The sequence below is a fragment of the Tubulanus polymorphus genome, chromosome 5, assembly GCF_964204645.1.
Source record: "Tubulanus polymorphus chromosome 5, tnTubPoly1.2, whole genome shotgun sequence".
NCBI lineage: Eukaryota > Metazoa > Nemertea > Palaeonemertea > Tubulaniformes > Tubulanidae > Tubulanus > Tubulanus polymorphus.
Window position 1 is genome coordinate 21,214,674 of NC_134029.1, and position 26,007 is coordinate 21,240,680.

The window sequence follows — 26,007 nt, forward strand, 5'->3', positions numbered from 1 at the left end:
TTTATTTTGTTGTCGTCAATTCTATTAACAAACTTGTTTAGCAGTACAAACAAAATGAGATTGAGGTTGATAATATGTATACTATTTCTACAATAGATTATTTTTACACTTTCCAGTATTTTTCCGGTTTCAATGTATCATACAAATTTTTGTAGTATAGTTTATATATACTATGCACTTTACTACAAATACAAATGTACAGCAATGAAACGGACAAGATAACGAATGAACACTAAACGTAGAATTCAACTGGAAAATCATGGAAAGAGTCCTCTAGTTTACGAGTTTATACGTGACATCTATTTCACAAATCATAACAAATTACAATCTGAGCTACGCACTTGTACTTGTAAGAGCAACCAGATTTCAGTAGGAGTCGACATATTTGTACGATGTGCACCAATAATTAAGTAGTGATTATGTTTTGTTTTTTTGTCACTCGTTCCTTCACTAAGCTTTCTTCGACACGAAAAAGTTGTTCAATATCATCACGGCATTTTACGAAAAGAAGTATCGTACATGCAGCGGAATTACTCGGTGAAATCTGATTCGATGACCGTGGAAATTACATGGAAATTATTGCTATGATCGGCGTGGAATGCTTGAAAAGGGCTGTTTATTTATGTCTGTTTATTCTTAATTCGTAATAATGAATTCGTTACAGCAATACAATGAATGGAATATCAAAACTCATTTCGCAGTACCATCTTACATCACGTGGTATATTTACAATATCATAAGCACACGTTTTGTTGCATTTATATTTTGTGAACATCAATCAGGATTTGTTATATTTACATAATGCGGAGATGTTTACCGAGACAAATGAAATACTAGCCTGGCGATATTTCCGCGATACACGTCTCGCATTTTCTTTTAAGGTACGACGATAGCGCGTGGATGACAACATCAACAACAAAACATTACGACTGAGTACCGAAAACTGACATAAGAACTTACGTTGCAACCGTGTTTCAGAAAGTACACGGTTGCCATCGGAGGCCCGAGGACAATGAATGAATATAGATATCAGTGTATTTATCGGAGGCTGTGGACTTCGAAATATGAAATGAATGCAATCTGATGAGTTGTACCGAAACTCAAACACCAAACGGATGTTTTCAGAAGCTTCTTATCCGAGCCGCTTGCTGTGTTTTAAGCAACAGAGATAATTATATCATAGATCGCTTTCAAAAATTCCAGAAGGAATACAGTAATTCATTCACTTGCACCTCACCGACCGAATGAGGTAGGGATACTAGGATATGTTCGGTTAAGTAAAGATGCCGAGCGCTGATATATTTATATACATATGTATGTTATTATCAAGGACCAGAAATGAAAGAATACAGTTGTTTCTCAGTATCTGAAATCGGCTCATATCGTTCGGAGCACTATCCGTGACGCGCCCAACAAAGACCTATGCCGGGGTGATTTGGCGAATGCATTTGGCCTTTTATCAACAACGCCCATACACCTTCTGACATGACATGCGGTTTTGATTTGATCGTTTTGCTATGATGTTTGGGTTATTGTTATACCCACGTCGAATGAGAATCATGTCGCGTTAAGTTGTCCAACGAAACCTGATTGGCTGTCGTTTTAGTCCTTCCGTTTCGGCCTTTTGCTGCCATCTTCCGTTTTTGACAATACTGAAATTCAAAATTGACGCCGTTTAGAAAAACCGAAGAACAAATCACTAACCTATAATTCTTATATGGTAATGTACTCACATTCGAATATGAGTTGTATACACATTCAAGAACACCTGTAAATATTGCTAAACACATGCCACCCAGTAAAACAAACATTACACCGCTTATATTCTCGAAATCGATAGGTTTCGTCACCCGAGACGGCTTTTTTGCCGCTTTCGACGTTGCAGCGTTTTTACAAGTTTGGTTTTTTGTAAACCATTTTTCTCTCAGTTTATCGACTTCACCGCGCTCCCTCATTTCTAGTATAAAGTTTGTCATATTTTCGGTAAGCGGTGAATTTTTACCGAGTACCACGCCCAGGCCGTACTTCCACAAGGCCGACCCGATAATGGTCATATCGCATGGTTTATCCTGCAGATAATATTCTACTATTTTCCTATCCCCGATATGCACAAATTTCTCCGACTGGGCTTTGCGAATACCTGCAAAATAGACACAGCCACTTGAATGAAAGTTTCATCGAATTAACGACCATTTCTATTCCTAAAATTATTCTATAATATTATAACGTATTCATACATTTAAATGAATTCACAATGAAGGTATGTACGCCATAAAAACGTCATAAAATAGAAAAAATGTCTTAATTATCTTCACATCCATCGTGCCAATTTATACTTTTACATATCCGTATGCGTGCTAGCACGCACACTTTTCTGTTTTGTAAATACGGCCAAAACTTCTCGGATAGATTTGGCTCCGGAAATGATGCTAAACATCCCAGTAGACGGTAATCGCGACTCAGCCGCGGTATGAGCCGTAGCGATGCCATTAGGTTCGAATCCCTACCGGAGGAGGGTGGTCATAAAGTGCCGTTTCTTCCTGGATGATTTTCTTTTTTTTCAAATTGTATTTGTGATCTAACGTCGGCTTGACAATCGTTTTTGTTACGCATCCACATTCTGCTGAGTCATTTTGTTAATCATATTTGTATAATTTGTGTATATTTTTGTTACGGTAGTTTGTTTGATTTTTTTGTAGCGTTAAGCGGCCTTTCTGGCTTTGCTAGGCCTGTGTAGATTGTATATATGTTTACATATTGTATTCTATGCAAATCTATTGAATTGAATTGAATCGTATAATGATTACCGAGAATCACGCAGATTATTCAGTTCACTGGTTCCATTCCTGACTTTTTTAATACAAATCAATCGTTTTTCGTTTTTATCAGACGGCGACAGATTGTAGACAGACATGAATACGTTCATATTGGATATACGTACCCTCCTCTTCTGTTTTAAGTAAGCCTGATTTTTTATTTGAACTGATGCCAAGCCACAATCGTTCGTACGTCGGTACTTGCCCATATTTAAGGAAATCTACTAACGCACTATTGTTGAGTATACCATAGGGTAAATCAGCCTGTTTACTCAGCTGATCAATCGAATCGATCTCTATAAGATAAATAATACAGTTTTTTACTTAGGCTGCTTCGGTAGCGTGATCTGAGCTGCCACAAACACATTGGGCGAACTTCGGTTTTCGTAGCTAGTCGACTAGTGGTCGGAACTTATAACCGAACGCACTATAGTTTTCGGTCGTAGCGCATTTCACTGTGTCGGCCATCTTGAAAATAGGTCCGAACTACAGCGACCATGCTCAAACGCGTGCTCGACCATTTCCGGGTCGTAGTTCCGACTAACTGACATTCGTTTTCGTTTAGTTCGAATGTAGTCGACTAACTCCGATAACCGAAGTTCGCCTTGGCTGGCTAAGGAGACTTCGATAGTTCTGAATATAATTCCGAAATCTCTGGCTAGAATAAAATAACGTATGCACGTGTTATATACTATGATACATTCAATTTAAATTCAAAAGAAACGGGTGAAGCAAATAATGGATGTTTACGTACCTTGGCTACTTTGTGTGACCGTTAAAAATGCAGTAAGATTAGCCGTATAGTACCCTAATATTATGACTCCGAATAGACCCCAGATACCAGCTAATGCTCGGCCCGCCATAGATCTCGGGTTGATCTCCGAACCTTGATTCAGTATACTTGAGGCTGTATACCAAATAGAGTTAGTTATATTCAAGGCGCCCAGGGTTCGAATCTCATCGGCTTTGTCCCTGAAGCAGAAATATCGACGGTTAGGTAGTTAGGTATTTGATGTCATAAACGATGATAAATATTTTCAGATTTATTGAAAGAGAAGACATTCGAGGCAAGCCATTCTGGAAAATCTGGTATATATACATGCACAAATTTTTCGAACCATTAAACAATGGTTTTCAACAATATTTAGAGACATTTCATACTTTTGACGAGCTGTCAGTCTCCATTCATTGGGGTCAAGTTGGTTAATGAAGAACATCACCAGTCCAATAGTTACGAAAGCGAAAGCTATAGCCATCCAGACGTGTATGTGAAACGGTCGGAGGAACGCCAGCACGTCGGCTTGTTTCTGAGTTTTGATACGAGCAACCGCTACGGCTTCTGAGCTCATGAACGCTTCGGTAAAATCCACGATTTGCGCACGTTTTGACGTGATGGGAAACGCTCCGATTGCGATATCCGCATCCTGGAAATGTGAGGGAAAGAACAATCGTGAATGCACCGCGAAGCTACGAGATGAATTGAAGTTGGGTGTCGATGAAATATCAACTATAAATCGATGGGAAAACGTTTGTAAAGACTATATCGAGGGATTTAAAAGTAGGAACGATTTGATCTATTCGACTTTTCGGTCTTCGAAAACTCACACCATCATTCAACTCCTTGATAACACCAGTCCACGATCCCTTTCCAGTTGTGTCGATGCCGTAGGCTTTGTCTTTTGCCTCCCTAATAATTATACTGAATCCAAAACGCTTCGCTAGATTTTCGATCAGATCGACGCAAAGTCCACCGAATTCTTGTAGTTCTTCTGGATTCGTGTTCCTTATAACAAACGGTTTTTCCTGAAGGAGGAGAAACTGCTTTATGTGTGATACATGGGGAGGAGATGAAATACTACTGGTCGCTAAATCTAGCAATTCTAGGTCAGTAAATATCGTGGCGACAAGATTTTATTTCAGTTATTCACGGGAAAACTCCATACAATATATAACCTTTCCCGATGATACTCACAACGACAGCTATAACTCTCAAAGTACTTCCTCGAATAAAAGTCGTTCGCATGTTTGAATCTCGAGGCCACGTATCAATCTTAAAAAAAGAGAAATACACGTTAAAATCATGAATAATTGCCGGGTAATAAAGTCCATCGAATTGAAGGTGTCTATAAGCTGTTCATCGATTTGGGAATTGCCGCCTTTTCCAGGAATGAATTTGGATTTATAGATGCTGCGCAAATATTCCCAGAAGGGACCATTAAAAATTAAATCTGAAATTGCAGTTTTTACACTCAGAGAGTTTATCTACATGGGACAATGCCATGCATGTAATAGATTATCGGCTGGATGCTCGTGAGTTGAAGTACTGATTAGATTTTACAGGCCATTAGACATTAAATGTGCAAATAAAAACCCATCCATCATGTCCTGGTATGCTGTATACCTCATCCCCCTAACTGCTCTGTTCATTTATCGGTTTTAAATTTGCATAATTTCTAAAACTGGCAGCAATATCAGGAAATTATTATATAACAGTTTTCCATGTGAGAGATCCGAGGATAACGTGCGCGCCCGATTCCGATGTTTTATTTATAACCTAAATAACTTTCTAAATGTAATTCTGATGACCAAAGGTCATTATGCTAAAAGCGGGAGATAATGAGTCCTGATGGAATCGAAAAGCTAACAGGAAATAAAGATAATTTGACCATAACGGGCGAGCAACGCAAGTTCGCAGCATGGGAGAATTCAATCAGGAAGACATTTTAATTTAGTTGTAGATGTGTAATAAATGTATATATAATATAGCCCGATGGTCGTTAGGCGACGTGGACCTAGGTAGAAAGGTAGAGGAAAACATAATCGCGACACAATCAGCTACAGTTACCGGTAAAATAGCTCCAGAATTCCATGTAAAAGTTTGGAGTAATGGAACATTATTTATACTCACTGAAATAACGATACACTCGATTTTTACGTGTTTGTATGTTTTCGTATCATGCAAAAAAAAAACTGGCGGCGAAATACCACCAACACAAACACACTCGCATGCAGATAAAACCCCCCAAAACGCACACATCTACCTATCCCCACTGATGACCTTACATTTGTAAATGTTTTATTTTGGAAGTGAAACTTTGATTTCAGGGGAAAAAAACGATCGTGACTTATTACTCATATTAACGTATCCAGATATATCACTTTTCTATATATATGAGGCATGCAATCCTGAATGAAATTGATCCCGCTACGGGGAGGAAAATGGGTTATTTGAGTGGGTTGGTGCAGTGCAGGGTATAAGGTATTGTGCTAGAAGTCTGGTATTATCAATGTTCTAACCGACGTGTCCCTCGTCAACATGTCTCGTCGAAAACATACCCAAACACCCCCGGTGACTAGTAAATTACAAAACTGAGTTACGGAATACTAATTTAATGGATCGTAAAAGCACAAAATAATTTAAGGAATGAGAAAGAATTTTATGTTATTTGTAAGAATAATGGGCAAAACATGCCGGGGGGTTGTTTTACTAAATCTAACTTACCCGATCTTCCTCCTATAGCAGACAAATTTGATACGTATTTATTGAAGTAAAATGGGAAAACAGACGAATATGAAAGAATTATGTTATTCTAAAAAAAAAGATCGCTCGTATCTGCTATGGGTTACGGGGATGTAACTTTAGTGTAGTTGACGAGGAACTGAAGTAATAGTTGATGTTAGTGTAAACGTTAGGTGAAATGTATTCTGATATTCTTACCTCGCCGTGTTGAGACATTATCTGCATAAGCGGCGTAGCGTCGACCATAGCAAAGAAATAACGAACAAGAACGAATTAAATAAAGAACATTTGATTATTACAAGAAGCCACGTAAAAACCGCACATGTGTTGAATTTGTACAAAAACATATAATGATGATAACGATAACACGTTGCATAAAGTTTGGTTTTTTAAATTGTCGGTCTTCGGAAATAAATCGACTCGATGTTCGTTTCGTCTGCAAACCAAACTGTCTGCAAATTTATGACATCACATTAAGAATAATCGAAACAGTATACCAGATAAAACCGTTTAAGAATTCTAGACAGCAGAATAGTTCGATTCATAAAAAATGTTTGAGATAAGCGAGTAGAAGACACTGAAACTTGTCCAATAGAGGTAGGACGTTTAGGTGACACGGTTATTCATACAGTATTGTGTGTGCATCGATTTTAGGTTTGCTGTTGTATAAACTCCGCTACTGGTTGGTAACTTCACTCAACTTACAAGAGATAATAGGTCTAAACGTGATATGAATACTGATAATCAAGCACAGTTTATGTATGATTATCCCTGTGGATAGTCGAATGCGTAGAGTTCATGTTTTAGATAATTTCCCTGCGCGATGGCCGTCACGAAGTACGCTATGTTGACTTATAGGGTTCTATTTGCGGGAGGTGCTCAGTTTCCCCGGCCATATTCTATGTGACCCTTGATGTACTAACATACTTATTCGCTACACGTACGTGTAGCCTTTTTTGAAAAGTATCTTGCGAGATAGACGCCGAAAAGATATTAGCCATTTCGTATAGTTACTAATCTCCCTTGCTGACGTAAATGGTCGGTGGTAAAAATAGTCAACGTACATCAAACTATTACAGTTACAGAGTCGCGTCCAGTAATGATTTGAAATCACATTAGATAATGCATTGAACCACACAGTGACTTAATCGCTCACTGAGTATGAGCAATATACATTTGCGATAGATGACAATATTGAAATGATTTTACACTTCCCAAGAGACTGGCTTTACGTAGTTCCTATTTCTCATAATGCGAAGCTCAAAATGGTCGCTAATTGCGCGTCCGAGCGGAGGAGGTTCGCGGTCGGGTCGAGACCTCGTTATAAACCCGCTAAGAGCCCGTAGAGTGGCTGCAAATATTCAAATTTGATTAAACCGATCCGGTATTTTCTTCGAATGGATCCATCGTTACTTTTTTGTAGGTAATTTCGCACATTGAGAGTTTAGAGTAGATTTAAAGATGATACAATGAATTGAGTGATAGTTCAAAACACATACGTACAAAAACTTGATTCTATCATTTCGTATTGGTTATATATATTTATATATCAATACTTACCCAACGAGTTGTATTCTTGTTCAATAATGTTATATTCAACCAGGCCGTTTTTGAATTTTCATTATTAAACTTAACCAAACCAGTAACGCCGTCAAATACAACCTACAATTTTCAAAAAATATGTTTTTGGGGAATTTTCAATTTCGTAAGAAATAACGAAAACAGCAATTCTTTGTGATTCTTTTTTTTATATATAGTTATAAACCACATTTTGTGATTAAATATGATTCCGGACTACATTATAAAGATGGATGCCAATTACGAAATATGTGCATATATTTATACCATGGCGATTCGGAGGTCTGAATCAATACATCTCCATCTATCTGCTTACTATCATGAGTGCATATTTCATTTACTACAAAATGTGAAAAAAGTGGGAAGCTAGTGTGTATATGTACATACGACAGTCACATTGTCACACTGCTGTTACAAGTTTTAGGAGTATATAGTAATCGGAAGAGCCGTCACGCTGTGTAGACCTGTCATAGCACTATCCGCGAGAGAAAATCTATAAATATCTATTTATAACGGAAAAAAGATGTCGAACAGAATCGATGCCCGTTAAATCCTCATAATCTATCGAAGATCTCAGTGATGCTGTGATTTAGTATTCTAATCGCGCGCTGATTTATTCGATGCTAATGTACAATTAAATGATGTCGTATTGTACTCTGCGTTCGGTAGATTAGAGCACTTTCAAGACGTATCTCTCGTGGTTTATATCATCGCCCCCCGGATGCTTCGAGCTGTTGCGACATGGCCGAGACGTGCCGCCGATACCGAATTCGATGTCATAAAAGATACATAATAACATCATATCGAGTTCGTACACGATATCAGCAGCAGACGTATTTCGATTGAATCGCGAGAACTCTATGACCGCACGTTGCTTAGAATATTGGTTTATTGTTGGCGCCCACGATTTGGAGACGGTGGAGCTGAATAAAACTCGGGCTCAAATTGCCGACGATCTGAGAACGGAGTAGAAGGACTGTAACACACTGCAGCTCTGTTGTCGACCAGTAGTAGAGCTCTCTACTAATGAGAATTACAGAGTCAATAATACCCCAGTTTTTATGAGAAGTCGAGTACCACTTTAGAAAGTATGGTATCACTGGAATTCTGCGAATACTGTATTATAGTAACGCTAGTATGTTGTCTAATATTACTCGCGTAGATCGCTTTTAATTGACAGTTTTTGTTTCGTGTGTTGCCTAATTGTCTGCGGGCAAGTACGTTAGGCAAACGGTCATCTTAAAGATTCGTCCGAACTAACAGAAAACCACTAATTTTTCCTATTTCATTTTAGTAGAAAAATTGCTGATTTAAGAACGATTCCCGCGAACGAATGTTCGTATAGATTTTAACCTCTTAAAGTGTTACATCAGTGTTCCACGAAGATGAGGGAACATGGATCACCCGGGTCATATTTCGACCTTCGAACGACGTTTTTTTGGTAGTATTTACCCTCTTTATCTGATCTTTTACTCGTCTATTCAAATCAATCCTTTCTCCTTCTTCCCGCGCCTGGTTGCAGATCCTACGACGTGAAGTCATTATATCCAGTTCTTCGTTGTTCAGTTTAGCCGCGGCCACGGCTTTAGCGTAAGCCCACATGGCATCGTACTGAGCCGCTAACATCGCTTTTGCCTGTGGAACACAAATATCAGAAGTTTTAGAAATATACATCGATCATGCAAAATAAGACATAGCGAGATCAACCCTTATAAGGAATTTGCAAAAAGAAACTTGGAGAGGAAAGAAAAATGTGGAACTCTTCGTTACTTGATGGGATATAGCATTTTTGGTTTTTTTTTTGTGGGGAGGGGTGGTGGTCGTTGGGAGAGTTATAAGGGTATGTGCCAGTAAATATGTTATACTGAGTTTATTCTTCTTAATTAATCGCCCGTGTTGTACACACTTTGATAGAGAAGAATAAACTATCTGTATGTTATAATATGTTACAGTAACCGAAGTAATGGCAACATGTAGAAAAGTCTCTAATTGAAATTGCGTATTGGAATAGCATCATTTACATCATTCAAACTCATTGCGAGATTCCCTGCGAATTAAAGCTGATAACTACTCATTTATAGAGTGGAAAAATATCGATGTTGTGGAATCTCGACAAGGTTATAATATATCAGTTCCCAGAAGATGATGACGCATTGACAATCGTTGACTTTAATGGAACAATGGCGAGCGAATTAATGTACCACATAACCTAGTACTTATAAATATAGTGTACCATTACTGCACAATAAAATTACTCGATCGATGATCCATTAATTAACCCTAAATTCTGCGCACTAAATCAGAATATATTCTAAAAAATAATACGCGTTTCTGTCTGACATTAAAATGAACATTATAATGCTCGATATTGAGTGATAAGATATGCGTACTTGTCTGTATACGAATCGCGAGGACAGCTGCGACACCAGAGGTATTGACATTGCCTGGAAACTGTGGCAGGCAGGTCTACTAAAGATATGGCAATTCCCGTTCTGGCGGCCTTGAGATGTTGTTTAAGTTGAAAAAGATACGTATATCTCGTGAAGAACTGTATGAGATGGGTTTTTGTATGTATTGGTATATGGTGTATCATTCACCCTTGTTTGAACCATCGCAAACAGAAACAACATTTGCCATAAACCCCGTTCTAATTCCTCTGCCATCCCCAACTATATAAGATAGAATTTCAAGAAAGAGATGATATTTCACTAAAATTACAATATTTCATTACAGACCCTATAATACGTATATGTTAAAATCTTATCAGCTGTTTAGACGTTGTCGTAGAAAAGTGTTTTATTAACGAGTTATCCTTGTAATTATCATTACGTAAATAAAAAACTTTTATGGCGTCGAGGTAATCAGTACATCGCCAGTTACCTGGCTAGCTATCGAACCAGTTATTACTGGACTCATTTACACGGCTGTAAAATGACTTACTATCATAATATATACATAATTTCAGAACATGATCTACATGATATGATGATTTTACGAATTGGTAACTTGACGTTTCTGAACTCACATTCTGAACTTCGGCCGAATCGAACGGTTCGATTACTTTATCCAGTCTCTCCTTGAATCTGGTGCCGTTTATTTTGCTGCTCAGTATATATATCTTAGATTCGGCTCCGGCAATTCGCCGGTCAAATGTAACACCTTCGAGCATCTAAAAAATGAAGTCATCGCATCGTTGAAGATACATGTTGTCGTATAGTGTGGTTATTAAAATGTCTGCAATACAGTTCAATGTGGTCGTGTCTATATTATTTCAGTAATTCACCGCGTTTACATTATATCAGGAGGAACGTCAAATATACAATGTAAAGGAAACCTCTGAGAATATGCAAGGACGTTGAGGCAAATAACCTACCCCATCGAAAATGCTACCGACTGGAGCCGTGAGTAAATAGTGATATTCCGCCGATAACATTCCTCGTTCAAGAGCCTGAAATCAGAAAAACAAATATTTCCACTTATTCTATCCATCGGAATTGTGACAGTTTTCGAATAGAGAATGCGTTATTTTTCATTCAATCTTCAACTGTCACCGAAACAAAAACAGCCCTTATGAGCAATCGTAAGACGAGGTCAAGGTCAAACGTATGTTAATTCGGCGAGCGAATCGCTAACTAATACGTCATATTTGGATTCAATACGAATACTTGCCAGGAGTAGAATTTGATTAGCTATAGAAAATTTACAATGCAACATGAAATAACGTTCGCCAGCATCTTTCGCTTCGGTAAGTTTGAGACCGGTTTTCATTTCCCATCGAGGAGTGCCCATTCCATCGGTTGGAATCGGCACCAAATTTAATTGCCAGTTTTGTACGGAAGCTTCGTCAATGAACTCCTGCAACCCTTCGATACCTATTGATTAGAAGAAAACTGCCGTATATGAGATGTATTTGGTTTAATCTTTTATCCGGGTAAAATTCCCTCGGAATACATAAGCAAATTGAGATAACGAAAATATCATCTAAACACCACAAGATCTGGTGGTGTCCTGGTGCCGCGACTGGCAAGCGATTTAGAGAATCGTTTACGCCAGTACTACGTTTTTCCGCAGATTCTATCATTTACATATAAACGATTCCCGGGTACTTTTTAAGGGAAATCATGAATCGGTTGTAAGTATTCATAGGGTCGAGCTATATATCACGTTTTTGCCCCATATCCATCAAAATGGAATCTATCATCATCGTTCAGGAAATGTATCACGTACGTTACACACACACATTCCGAAACAAGTGAAGTTTGATACTGAGATCACGTTTCATGAAATACATACAAATATATAATACTTTGATGGTCTGCGGTGCAATTTGTCGGTCGTCTAATTTCACTTATATCATTTTTATGACTATCGAGTACAGAAATTACCAGATATACGACGCCCGTATACGGAGTTAAATACGATTGCGTCAAAATAACTTCATATCAAAATAACGCGATATCATCAACAAGGCTCATCAAGCGTAATTGAATAACGCCATAAAATATAAAATTCGCCTCGGCAGCGTACGGGATGATACTACTACGTTCAATATGTATATTATAAACAGAAACCATGAAAGCGATCTTTGAGAATCTATGAAACATGTTCATAGGTTTTACGAGGGAATGCATTATCGAATATTATGTATATGCATGTATATATATATACATGTACGCGTGAATAATAGGTAGCGGTCACCTGAATTGCTTTTTCACGGCAACGCGCAAAATCTGGGATACGGATCTAATGAGCACGGCCCTTCATAGGATGTTAAACTACCAATAGCCACATATGTGTGTATGGCAAGGATGGATGAATGGACACCCAAACGCGGTCATATATGCAGCACTGCTTACTTAGCGAATCACGTTCAATTATGATTGAATATTTTGCAAAACTTGATACTATTACATTTATTACAATTTGACGTTCGGAAAATAACAAGTTCATAGTGTTTTTCAATTCATAGTGTTTTTAGAAGTTCTGAGATGGCCCGATAATGATGTATTGGACCAGGAGGATGATGACAAAAAGCCGACTTAAAGGACGTCACACCAGACCGTATTGAAAAACTAGTGTGTCACCTATAAGGTCCATAACGATATACAGCATAGGAACGGAAATTGTTCGCTTTGACAACAGTCTATTGAACGAGCTAGAAGAATACTGCAAGTAGATGATTGCTATCGGTTAGAAGAGATCTCAAGAACGGCAAACTGTAGACATCGACGCAAACGACTCCCATAGACTGATCTACTGCCAGTAATAAAACATCCGTTCTTTTAGAATGAAAACCGAGTTGTTGCTGGATACTTGACACAAAATTGGAATTGTGTGTGCCCCTCCCAATTAAAAAGCTACAACCACACCAAACGACATCGGTGTCACGTAATCATTTTCAAATTGGTCCTCGTGTTTCCTCAGAACTGTTGAGTTTGTAAAGCCTGTGATGCGTGTTATCAATTTAGTATCTAACAACAGGCCAGAACATCTGAAGTTGGTGAAAAGTGTGAAGTTGGTGATATATTTTTTTGCATACCGACTACATTTGCCGTAAAAAGATGATTGATATTGTCTACTTCTTATCACAAAACCCGTTTCTTGTCAACTTTTTATCACAGAACCCATTAATCGTCTGCTTCTTATCATAAAACTCGTATATTGACTACTTCATCATAAATAGAAATCATAAAAACCGTGCACCGTTTAGTGTGGAATGATTGGACAATGTCGTTTCGCTTAATGCAACGCATTCGTGCAACACTTTCCACTGTTATTTCACGACGAGAATAAGGAAACAGTAAATCTAATCGAGATAAACATTACCTGCCTCCGGGTCGAATAAAACCTGCACTCGCTTCCAATTAAACTGGTCATCGCGAATATACGAAATTGTAGCATTATTGAGATCAGAGTATGATGGAGCGAACTCGAATACGAAACTGTTTAAATTTGTGGACGAAACGTGCTGAAAATCGAAGTGTAGTTTGAAGAACGGAATGCCGTGTATTTCACTAGTAGACTGAAGTATTTCCTCGTGAGGATGATAAAACAAAGGACCCAATATTACGGCTACACCATCGGTAACAAAACGGCAAACTGAAAGAAATATGAAAAATGTATTAAAAAACCAGAATTCAGTTCTTCCGTTTAACAACCTGTTCATTATTTTAGTGGATTTTCATATAATCTGATATTCCAGAACTGTCAAAATTGATAACATCCGTGATTGAGAAGTTCAAATTCAGAAACACTGCAAACAGCAGATTATCATTAGGCCAAAAATATCATGATGTTGAAGAAAATTGATATTCAAATGAAATTTGTTGATAGATACTATCTTAATTTCGACATTAATCAGAACGTCAAAACTCGCAGAACTGAGGAGAGGTCGCTCTTACTTTTATCACTGATGATTTTTTGATCATCGTCCTTGTCGATCTCTAGACCAACGAGGACAGGATGGAATGACGGAGATTTCCCTTCTATTCCGATGTCTATGATAGCTCGGTGTATGACGTCTAGTTGGAGATCTTTGTTCAACCTCGTGTCCGTAAACGCACCTGGAAAAATAACGAGATACAAAACATGGTCAGACACGGCCGACGTTCTATACCGAAGGTTGACTCCGGGCTGAGATTCTCAGACTGTGTCTAGACGACGCGCGACCAATGAATATTTTGATACGAGTAATTTGTTGTCTCTATGTATATCATGTTAACAGTATAAGTACCACTCGAGCGACAAAGACCCCTATATGCTCTCGATTTAATCATTGACTCTAAAACGAATAGAGTCTACGATTTAATCTAATACGCTCCTGTTCATAATATATATTTTATGATGTTATACACATAAAATAGATTATGATAAAGATGTAGCCACGTCAAGAATCTCTGATGATTACATACTATCATACTAAATATCATACTAATATACGTAATAAAAGCGTTTCCGTGAAACAGGTGCTTTTGGATATCATTTTAAAATCCGCTTTAGAGCTAGTGACGTATTGTTTATAGCTTATGATAAGCTAACGTTATACAATACACCTGCGATATCATCATTCTCTATACTTCTAACTAACTATATTATAATGTGCGACGGCGAACGAAACAGTAAAAACTATATTCTATCGACTCCGCAGTTTAAACTTAAGAACTATACCTGCGTATAAAACAGATTATCATATCATACTCCGGTTCACGCGAGTACAAACGCCTCTATTTCCTCCGCAACAACACTCGTAGATGATTTGAAATGGCTTCTGGATCGTGGAGGTATAAATCTACTATCTTACACAGCAGATTTTTCGTAACGTTGGTCGGATATTTTGGCAGATTTAATTCCAATCGTACCTTTACGGTGAATTAAGATAAAGATAACGAAAAACCAGGAGTCACCCTAAATATCTGGAACCTGAACTCGAGCACATCAAACAGCCTCCCTCTAAAATAGCGTACCCGCTCTTATTTTACAACTAGCCTACAAAAGGCAAGGCGTAATTTCTTTTGCTTTATTAATTTTTCAATGGTCATCTCAGCCCCAAATGTAAAGAATTTCAAAACTCTATAGTCCCACCGTTCATTTCTAATTCAAAGCGCTTCCCGAGACGCCTCCATTATTGTAACATTACTTTGGTTTTCCAATATCACAATAAGCTTAGTAGTGTCTTAAACAAAGAATCCCAAGAACCCATGAACAGGTTTACATCGGAGAGACTGGTCGATACGCGAAATAAAAGAACATAGACGTAACGTACTTTAATGCTAAACCTGAAAGTTCACTGTTTTCACATACTTTCGAAACTTGCCATATTATATTCAATAACAATCAAACCAAGGTAATAAACCCATGCAATGATCTTAGAAAAAGAACATGATAGCATCAGCTATTATCATAGAAAACAATAAACCCAATAATAAACTCTAAATACATATCATCTGCCATACACATATCTGCTACATAATCCATGTTATTGTATCTATCTGTCTTATCTGTATTTTAGTGATTGTCTCTTGGTTCCTGTCTCTATCTTGATCTATACCTTCAAATTTCTGTATATCATGATTATGTTATTTTTGGTTTCTATGATGATGGTGTTTATTATAGTCGAAACCTCGAAACCGTCAGAAAATATATGGTTTGATCATCAACTGTGGGCTTTTACTTATGAACTCTGAATACTGCGATTAACATCAGTCTACCAGTCATAATAAAGAGCCAGTTATACTTCATATATTCAGTACAGATATCTATCATCAGGACAATGAATATCATGTCATTTGCAGCAATTCTAACCCGCTTGCGAACATCGGTCACTTTTACTGGTCGGTTGCTATGGAACCCGATATTACAGAGCAAAATATTTGCCTACCTAATGGGACAAAATGCAATGAAAAGCGATTTGACATATCAACGGAGCCCAAATTGAATTACCTTTATTAATTTGGATAGATATTATTTGAATATAGATGATAATCGAGTGATCGAAATGTCGTGTTGATAATTTGTGGGATCATGGAATGCTGATAAATTTCAGGGCAGACTACAGCCCATACTGTTGCACCAGACTCAATCGTGTAACTGACTTGTTCGCGAACATTTTATTCCAGCGGAAATTGCATTATACGTTTTCTTGTCGTTCGAGAGGAAATTATGTTTTCCTTTTCATTAAGCCGCACGTAGAAAGCAAACCGCTTTCACTCTGAAGTACGGCGTCTTGAAAAATAATTGAAAACTCGTTTGAAGATCTGTCATATCCGTAGTGCAATCCTATCCATCCCATACCGAGTTCAATGACACCTCCTTTTTAGGCTTTTTCCGCTTCGATATGTCAATATCAGGCAAGGCACTGGTCAACTCGTTTTCTTTCAGATGGCCACTTGGAGTTACAAATATTGACGATGAAAAATAGTTATCCGTTATTTTTCATTCATCATTAAATGTAGCTCACCAGGTCGCCAATTTATCATTAATCGTGTAGTTATTGATTTGTTTTGTCTTGATGTTAGTCACCGTAATGAAAATCAAAAACCGTCATAAATCAATGATGTATTATGAGCAAGTGTGTTTCGTATATAACGTATGTGATGGACGCGTTAAAAATTGAATTACTCCATTATATACGAGTCTGGTATGTACGCGGTTTTCCAGCACGACTTCATAGACAACAACGTTTGAAGATCAATTAAGAATGCGCTTCCAGGCACTAGGCTACTCTCTACTCTCCTGAATAGAATCAAACAATGGAAAAATGATTTCATATACCATTTTTCAATATCAAGGTTGAGAATATTGTGTATAGAAATCATGTTTTCATTATTGCATTTCATCCTTAAAACATACAGATACTATTAGTAAAGGGTCGGTGTACACGTATATTTACATGACGAAATGGGTTTACAAATATAACCTTCGAAACAGCAATATATACACAAATTTCATTTGGTGAATACATCCCAAAGTGACGTAAACATGATGGTAGTCTGATTAGCCAACACAGTGAGTATTCCCCGGTGAACTTTAAACTGATATTTTAATGGTTCTTATCATATTAGTCGGTTATATGCCTCGACATCTATGGTAATATACGAATAGAAATGGATCACAGCTACTGCACGAACTTTATTCGGTATATTCATTAAAAGCTGACCCCAGATACGCAGGCAGGTCGCTCATAAATACCGAGCCGAGAATAAAACGAACACAGTTTACGGTGGATTTTCTGAAAATCATAACGTCCCCTGACGTTATCTATAGCTTAGGATTCGGGTTAACTAATGCGAATATTCAATTCAGTCGGTTAATCAACAGATGTTTCTGGCCAGATGTCGAATTTCAAAATATCGTGACAACGATGTAAACAACGTGATGAAAATGTAGAAGTCACGCTATTTTTGTGAAAGTCATGTTTATTAATTTCGCAAGTGTTTCAACAGCCGCATCAATATATTCCCATGTGTAACATTATTTGCAAATATGGTCTGAGTTAACCTTGCTTGGGGTTGTGGACAGATTTCCGTGATGATAAAGTTTAGGATGATATCAATTCATGAATTAAACGCTTAGTTAATACATGTATATCTAACGTATGGTGTTCCCTGCGAATGTCAATCAGATTTTGGCGTCGAAGAAGTCCGCAGAATATATAGTTCTCCGTTTACAGCTCATATCGTTTTGTGCAAATTTACCTCCGAGGGACAATTCCAATCATATCGACCCGTAAGTGTTTGATGGACAACTTCAAAGGTCGCTTATTCAATCTGAAATCAATTAATCTTCGTCATGACATCCTGCCGAAAAAAATCATATCTTTTTCCACTTAGTACGCGTCACGGGCACAAGCAAGAAATAAAGCCAACCTTATAAAAAGCACGCGTGACCAGCTGTTGTCGACGTTGTATTGATATTTTCCACATCGGCCTGATTGATTTTCACCACGTCTTTGATTGATCTACACCAATTCCTAAACAGACCTTTTTATTTTTTGTTCTTTAAAGCGTATCGATATTACTGGAAAAGCAGTCGAATTTTATGGTGGGAAATAAAGCCCAGAGCACACGACGCAAGGAAACACGGAAACAGGAGACAGAAACATGTTTCCGGGCGTTTCCTTGTGTCGTGTGCGTTTACGAGATATGAGAAACATGGTTTAAAGCCCAACGCAGACGACGTACGGAAACACGGACGGAACAGACATGTTTGATCTCGAAAACGTGCTTCTCACTGTCTCCAGTTTCCGCGTTTCCTTGTGTCGTGTGCGTTGGGCTAAGAACTCAATTCTATTCTTCTCGGTACCACCTCCTCTCCCTCCGCCTCTCCATAGCGTTTTCGTACTTTAGGCAGCAATTTCCAATTCATTGATTAAGTACGTCGTTTACTTCCAGATTGTAAAGATTCTATCGTGAGTAACTACGTTGCGTCAAATAGAGCGCAGAAAGTGTTTCTTCGCTCGGCGTTTTTCGTGTTGACAATCTTGTTACTGCTCTCTACTTGAATTTTCTACAGAAAAACTGTCGCAAAACGAAAATTCCTGTGGAACAATGTGCATGAATATCTCCTCAACCCCGTCGAATTCTCCTAAGAAATGACGTGGAATTTATTCGTACGAAACAGACCTAAAAAACATCTCCTAAATCGGAGGGGTTTAGAAATTGAATAAATTGGAACTACGGTAGCGTCGTATACAAGTCGCCAAATTCTAAGTCGCGTTGAAAATATAACGAATGATTTCAATATTCCCCTTGATCGACTGCTGGCTTCACACTGACACCATACCCTATTTTATTCATAAATCAAATTCCATTTGAGTGTTAAAAAATTTATGAATAAAATATTTCGACGTTGATGCTCGGCGCGTGAAGCACCTAATGTTTTCGTCGATGCTCTTAAAAACGGTTGCGATTAATAGGAAACACTTGTCGTCGTCGGGTGTTCAGCTCGACATACCCAGACGGATTTTCCTATTGATAATTCGCAGCATTGCACAACGTGAACTATCTTGTCATGACTAGCGTGTAAATTAAAAAGAGAACATATATATATATATATATATATATATATATATATATATATATATATATATATATATATATATATATATATATATATATATATATATATATATATATATATATATATATATATATATATATATATATATATATATATATATATATATATATATATATATATATATATATATATATATATATATATATATATATATATATATATATATATATATATATATATATATATATATATATATATATATATATATATATACACATATTCAACATGTATGGAAGACGGCGTATAAAGAAAATGCTTCGTTATTCTCATTATTTTGCAGAACACGGTTCCAACAAGAACTTTTTCCTTTCTTAACATTGATGGATGGTATCATTAATCTGGATATGTGAACACCGACACGTCTTCATATCCGCTAAGATTGTCGGCTAATTTCCTATGATACAGCGTCAAATCTGTTCATATCAGACTAATGCCGACAAATGAACTGATCTTAATGGATGGATCTTACAATAAACACGTCATACTCATATCGTCATATCGTTGATTTAGCGACGATTTTAGATAGCGCCTTATGATTCGTGAGCATCATCCCATGTTTTAATAAAAAAGAACGTTAGGAACTGTACGTATTTCCGGGGTTCGAAACTTGATTATCTTGGCCAAATCAGTAAGACCAGCCCAATAACGACTTATATGAGTATCATCCTAGGTTTTGGTCACAGGGGGCTGACACGAACAGTTTTTTGACCCCAGTATCCTAGGAACTGTACGTGTTTGAAAAATAATCATCTTGGCCAAATCAGTAAGACCAGCCCAATAGCGACTCATAATTCATGAGTATCGTCTCAAGTTTTGATTTAGAAAAAAAAACGTTAGAAACTAATACGTGTTTTTCAGGAGTTCGAAACATAATCATCTTGGCCAAATCAGTAAGACCAGCCCAATAGCGACTTATATGAGCGCAATCCCATGTTTTGATTTAAAAAAAAACGTTAGGAACTGTACGTGTTTTCGGGAGTTTGAAACATAATTATCTTGGCCAAATCAGTAAGACCAGCCCGATGGGACCAATAACCCACGTCAATATCATCCGTAAAGAACGTAAATTCATAGTAACTACTCGCGGTCCATAAATATCTAGCCGATTGGTAAACTTTTGGAAAGAACGCGTACGCTTGATTTAATAAGAGGAATCTCAGCGGGTTTATTAATGGTTAATCAGTCATTGAGATGATGTTTAACGCGATAGATACCGTAAACATGGCGATGTCAACGAAATGTCGTTATACGGGATGGAATTATGTGAAACGTATACTTCCCGCTCGCGTCTCGAAGGTAATATTAAAAACTAAATGTTTTTACATAAAGCTTGCGTATGGTTAATGATGGTAGGAATGAACCAAGGGTCGCAGTACAAGCACGAAGAATGAATCTACTAGAAGGGCTGTTATCACTGTATTTAGAGGATTGCCTTATTATAGATATCACGAGAAAAAACGGATTGCTGATGGGATGAATGATTTCGCTATTTTCTGTAACTGGATTTCTGGGGCCAGTTGCTCAAAAGTTGGATAAAGTTGACCGGCGGATAGTTGATATAGTGACAATTAAAAGTTCATTGTTGCTTTATGGTATTTGTCCGTCAGTGACCTTTGAGCAACTGGCCCACGAAATCTTTCTTCGAGATGTTCCGAAAAACAATGGCGGTCTCAATAGTAACTATTCATCTTCGCCATCTTTTCCACTATAACGCCAAACACCTTACTCACGAAGTTCACCATATGATACAAGTGGGCCGCTCAATAATGTCATAATACACTTTTTCTTAAACTATGTCGACTGTGTCTGTGGAACAATTCTGGGGATACGAAATAGCAATAACTGCAATGCATTGACAATTTTAAATTATCTGGAAAAAAAACCATTCGCAATTAACTTCTTTGTACAAGCCTTCTTATGATATGTTATGTTATACATATTATTATGCACGTTTTATTCGTCGTCCTGGGAGAATATGTTTGATGACGAGTTAATATTAAATGCTAGTGTAGCTGTATGCAAAGACAGGGAGATACGTATTCTGGATTCTGGGCCGAGGCTTTCATGCCTATCGTATTACCCTCTTACAATACCAATATATTGCAGTCACACTCGATAATAAGAAATGTGGAGAAATCTATAGCCGACGCAGAGATCCGCGAACATCATTTCAATCTGGACTCTGTCTAACCATTTAAGAAATAAATAGAATTTACGCTTACGTATCATATAAGAAAGTCGACCGTTTTAATGCAAGAATGAAATCATGATATTGTTAAAAGGCTTGTAATGTAGATATTTCCAAAATTTCGATGTATTGAGGCAGTTAACAGAATTAACCCAAATCAGCCGCTTGCAGGTTCAGGCTGGTCGGAAGATTGCTTGAATGATCCGAAACCGAAATGCCCAATGACGTACTTCCATTTTTACAAAAAATGCTGTAAATCAGACCGCCGATCACACAGCAATAAATGTACTTCGATTTCCGATTTCAGAATCAAACCCCCGGTTTCGCTTTCAGCAGGTGTGGTGGGTTCGTAAGGGACGCCAAATGAAAACAAATCAAACGAAATCTACCAACCAAATAGATAAAAGGATCAATCTCTATTCTAAGATAAGGGAGGCTTTTTCTGTATGGGAACCTAAAAGCGCGTAGTTAGACATAAAAATATTACACTGGGGAAATTGTGCAGTGTCTATAAGCTATGAAATATTATTCACTTATTTCATGAAATTGAAATTAAACAGAAAGTTTGTGTATACAGTTAAAATACGCAGTCCGGTATCAAAATAGCGCGCCTGACACGGAGAGCGTTAAAACCTCGAAGCATAAAACCTCGTAAAACTTACGTCTACGATACCAAAGATTAGAGTACGTTGAAAACTATAGAATACTGATTAAGTAGAATAACGATTTGCGTCAATTGAAAGCTATTTCGTGTTTAGTAAAGGCTTGCGTATAATTAGAACCCTCATCGATGTTATAGTAGTAAGCTGTAGTTTGCGTAATTACTGGTAATTCAGCAATCATCAAACGACGCATTGTCATTTAGAATCGAAATCGCAATGATTCGATGACCCGGTCCAAGGTCTGTGAACTTTTGAATAAAAGACATGACCCCCTCTCATGCCCGATGTTTAAAAGTCAAATCAACACGATTGTGAATTCGACCATCAACCAATTGAAATACTTTTAGAATTGCATCCTTCCACTGCATCCATAACCTGTTGATGATTTTGATGTCCGTGACATCTGTTCGAAATTGACTTATATTATTATATCATATTTTGTATATCTTTATGGCATGTTGTAAACTATTGTGGAAATAAATTATTCTTATTATTATCATTATTATTATTATTATTATTATTATTATTATTATTATTATTATTATTATCATTATCATTATCATTATCATTATCATTATCATTATCATTATCATTATCATTATCATTATCATTATCATTATCATTATCATTATCATTATCATTATCATTATCATTATCATTATCATTATCATTATCATTATCATTATCATTATCATTATCATTATCATTATCATTATTATTATTATTATTATTATTATTATTATTACTATTATCATTTTCATAATAATTATTATTATTTTCATAATTATTATTATTATTTTCATAATTATTGTTATCATAACTGAATGTAAATAAGTACATCGATTTTACATGTAAATGTATAAAAATTCTTCCAAAGGGCGCCACCGCTAGGGTAAGTCAATACGTCCAATAATGTATTGTGGAGCGAGACCCGTGCTCGTGTTATTGACAAAAACCATTTACGTTTAGGGCACGACATATACAACGCGTCCTACCAGACGCCGCCACATGTGCAACAACACTTTTGAAAACGTAATTCAAAAATGTCAATTAGTGTATACACGATATTCCAAACTGCCGAGAAAAAAACACAATCGTTTATGGCATATGGTGTCTGATTAACTCAAAGCATGTTTATATATTTTAGATTGTATTTCATGCATTGAATTCCAATAACTGATTTCATTCGTATAGTCAAGAGTACAGATAAATACAGACTGGCGTATTTTTCATTAGAAAGTATAGAAAATGATATCACTTCAAAATGACATATTTTCTATCAGACGAGTCCCATGTCGGGCCAAACAGTGCAGAACAGCGATCGAATGAGTCGGGATGGTTTCTTCTGAACTAACTTACCGATCATCATATTCTGTATCTGCGCCTGCGAAACGTGCGACGCGACGAACAATAATAACCACGGCAAAATCGACGTCATGATCCAAAAAATACTTCCAACAATTCAATAATACTTAGACCCGAAAATCGTTTCTTGAAGTTCAACTGAAATATAGCCGTTTATCATCTTGCGAATGTGCAAACATCTAGGCGCAGACGAACTTCTTCCGACACTGTTATCATCTGGCTAAGTAGGTATATCCTTTTTGTCAAAAATATCTATCCCGTTTTTGTAATTCCTACAGCGTTAACATTTTATCCAGGGCGATAATCTTTATGCAGTTTATAATTGAATGTTGAACCAGCAGCAGATTGCTGATTCTGAATCGCGGCAATACTCGCGTTGGTGACTGCTGTTTTTCACTGTGGGATAAGTCTCATTCACTGGTGCTACCATCTACTGGATCCAGTTAGTACTTACAGCGTGCAGACCAAGCGCCAAATGACCACAATACCCGCGTAATTTTATTCATGTAGTCAGTTCAACTTTGCAATTCGTAGAAACGAATATTACCGATAAACATAATATCTATGAATTACTACTGGTGTTTCAGTCACAGGTTGACGAAATTAAATTCATTTCGTTTCTAATACGACCGATACCCACAGGTGATAGTCGACGTGGATATAGCATATCAAAATGCATAGACAATACTGGTCCGTATGACGAGTGCCCATGATACATGAATCAAAGTCCTGTGAACTGGTCGTATGGTCAGTACTGGCTATTGTTTTAGACTTTCGATGACGTGGTCGTCTGGGTGTATAAAATCCAGAGCCAGACGACTCTCGCCATCTCTTTTGCTCAGACCGTGGCAGCCATCGGTTAGAAGTTGTTTAGATCCCATGAAATCGCCTAGTTTTGTTAAATTTGTTTTGGAGACGTTGCGATGGACTACAGGTGTAGAGAGAATCCCACAATTATAGCGAAAAAGTCCGAAAATGTAACTTTAAGATAGTAGTTTATTCAACGTTTCGACTATATCCTAATAGTTATCTTCAGGGAATAATGGTCATCTTCATTATTCCTGAATATGACTATTAGGATATAGTCGAAACGTTGAATAAACTACTATCTTAAAGTTACATTTTCGGACTTTTTCGCTACAATTGTCTCTACATCGCGTCAACACGGATATAGTGTTCTATCAATCGGGATCACAGGTATTGTTCTGCAAAAGTACAATCGGTATACTCACTAACTACAGTTTAACTACAGTTTAACGACCCTTTCATGGAATGGATTTTCCAATAACCAATGATTCAAAACTATATTCGTCATTGCGTTTTCCTGTAAATGAAATAGGTAGTTTTAAAGCCAAACGCACACGACACGGGGAAACACAGAAACAGGGAAACAAACTTGTTTGATCTCGGTAACATTGTTCCCGAAACCAAGTTTATTAAACCTGTTTGATCTCGGTAACATTGTTCCCGAAACCATGTTTATTATTTTTTGTAAACCGCACGACACAGAGAACATGTTCTGTGTTTCCCTGCGTTATGTGCGTTTTACTGGCGGATCGAAATCCTCATTTCTTTTGTCACTCGCTACATTTTTCACACAATATTTAAAAAGAAAATTGGCTTCATAGCACGAAAGTGCTACAGCCATTTTTCATATATATGATATCTATCTGTCATGTCATCCGGAGCACTTCATATTCACTGTGATGCAATTCACTATAATTTAATGCATACGCATCAATAGTAACACTATGCAGCGAATTTTGTCGTAGATAAAAGCCTAGGAAATATAAATATCAGCGATTAAAAGGTTAATGGTACTCAAACGCTCATATGGATTATTGAACATTAATTACCAGGTATTCAAAACGGGCCGTTTACAGTCATATATACATTATATATACGCATATATACATTTAAATAGAATCATTATTTCTAAAATCCTCGACTGATAAAACACGAATAAAACTTCTGCTGATTTCTGAATATTTTCCTTTGTTCGGCTAAGTGCTGCATTGGAACTTAACAATGGCTTTTAACGTTTTTTTTTTGTTGGTATTTTCCGCAAATCTGTATTGACTGTAAAAAAGACTAGTCCACAAAGTAACGAGATAGAACCTGGTTGTGAGTTCCACTGTAGTCAGTCACTGACTTCATTAGACCCCTGTAGATATTCTTGGGATGTTTATAGAATATCTATGATGCATTTAGTTCAATGGAAAGGAATTGAAATTTGACTCTGTTGAATGCCATGATAGTCACATGCGTGGTAGGATAACATTTTTGGATTATCATATGCAA

General features: G+C 37.1%; 1 protein-coding gene across 1 annotated transcript; it reads right to left on the reverse strand.

The window, feature by feature from the left end:
• Positions 1-14: 14 nt before the first annotated feature.
• LOC141905362 (glutamate receptor ionotropic, kainate 2-like) lies at positions 15-24,007 on the reverse strand. The gene is made up of 16 exons (XM_074794205.1): positions 23,701-24,007; positions 14,316-14,477; positions 13,741-14,013; positions 11,584-11,786; positions 11,288-11,362; positions 10,940-11,083; positions 9,367-9,549; positions 7,897-7,998; positions 6,535-6,555; positions 4,789-4,866; positions 4,422-4,619; positions 3,978-4,240; positions 3,571-3,788; positions 2,942-3,112; positions 1,734-2,140; positions 15-1,652 (listed from the first exon to the last, which is right to left on the reverse strand). Exons 1-16 carry the CDS (start codon positions 23,777-23,779, stop codon positions 1,536-1,538), a joined length of 2,694 nt encoding a protein of 897 aa, XP_074650306.1. The 5' UTR covers positions 23,780-24,007; the 3' UTR covers positions 15-1,535.
• Between the last annotated feature and the right edge of the window lie 2,000 nt (positions 24,008-26,007).

Bases quoted from the DNA above. Each gene is read 5' to 3' on its own strand.
- LOC141905362 (XM_074794205.1), bottom strand. From the start codon at position 23,779: ATGACGTCGATTTTGCCGTGGTTATTATTGTTCGTCGCGTCGCACGTT. The intron at 14,478-23,700 runs GTAAGTTAGTTC...TTATTTTTCCAG, and splicing joins GATACAGAATATGATGATCG to GTGCGTTTACGGACACGAGG. The intron at 11,084-11,287 runs GTAGGTTATTTG...TTCATTTTTTAG, and splicing joins TCGGTAGCATTTTCGATGGG to ATGCTCGAAGGTGTTACATT.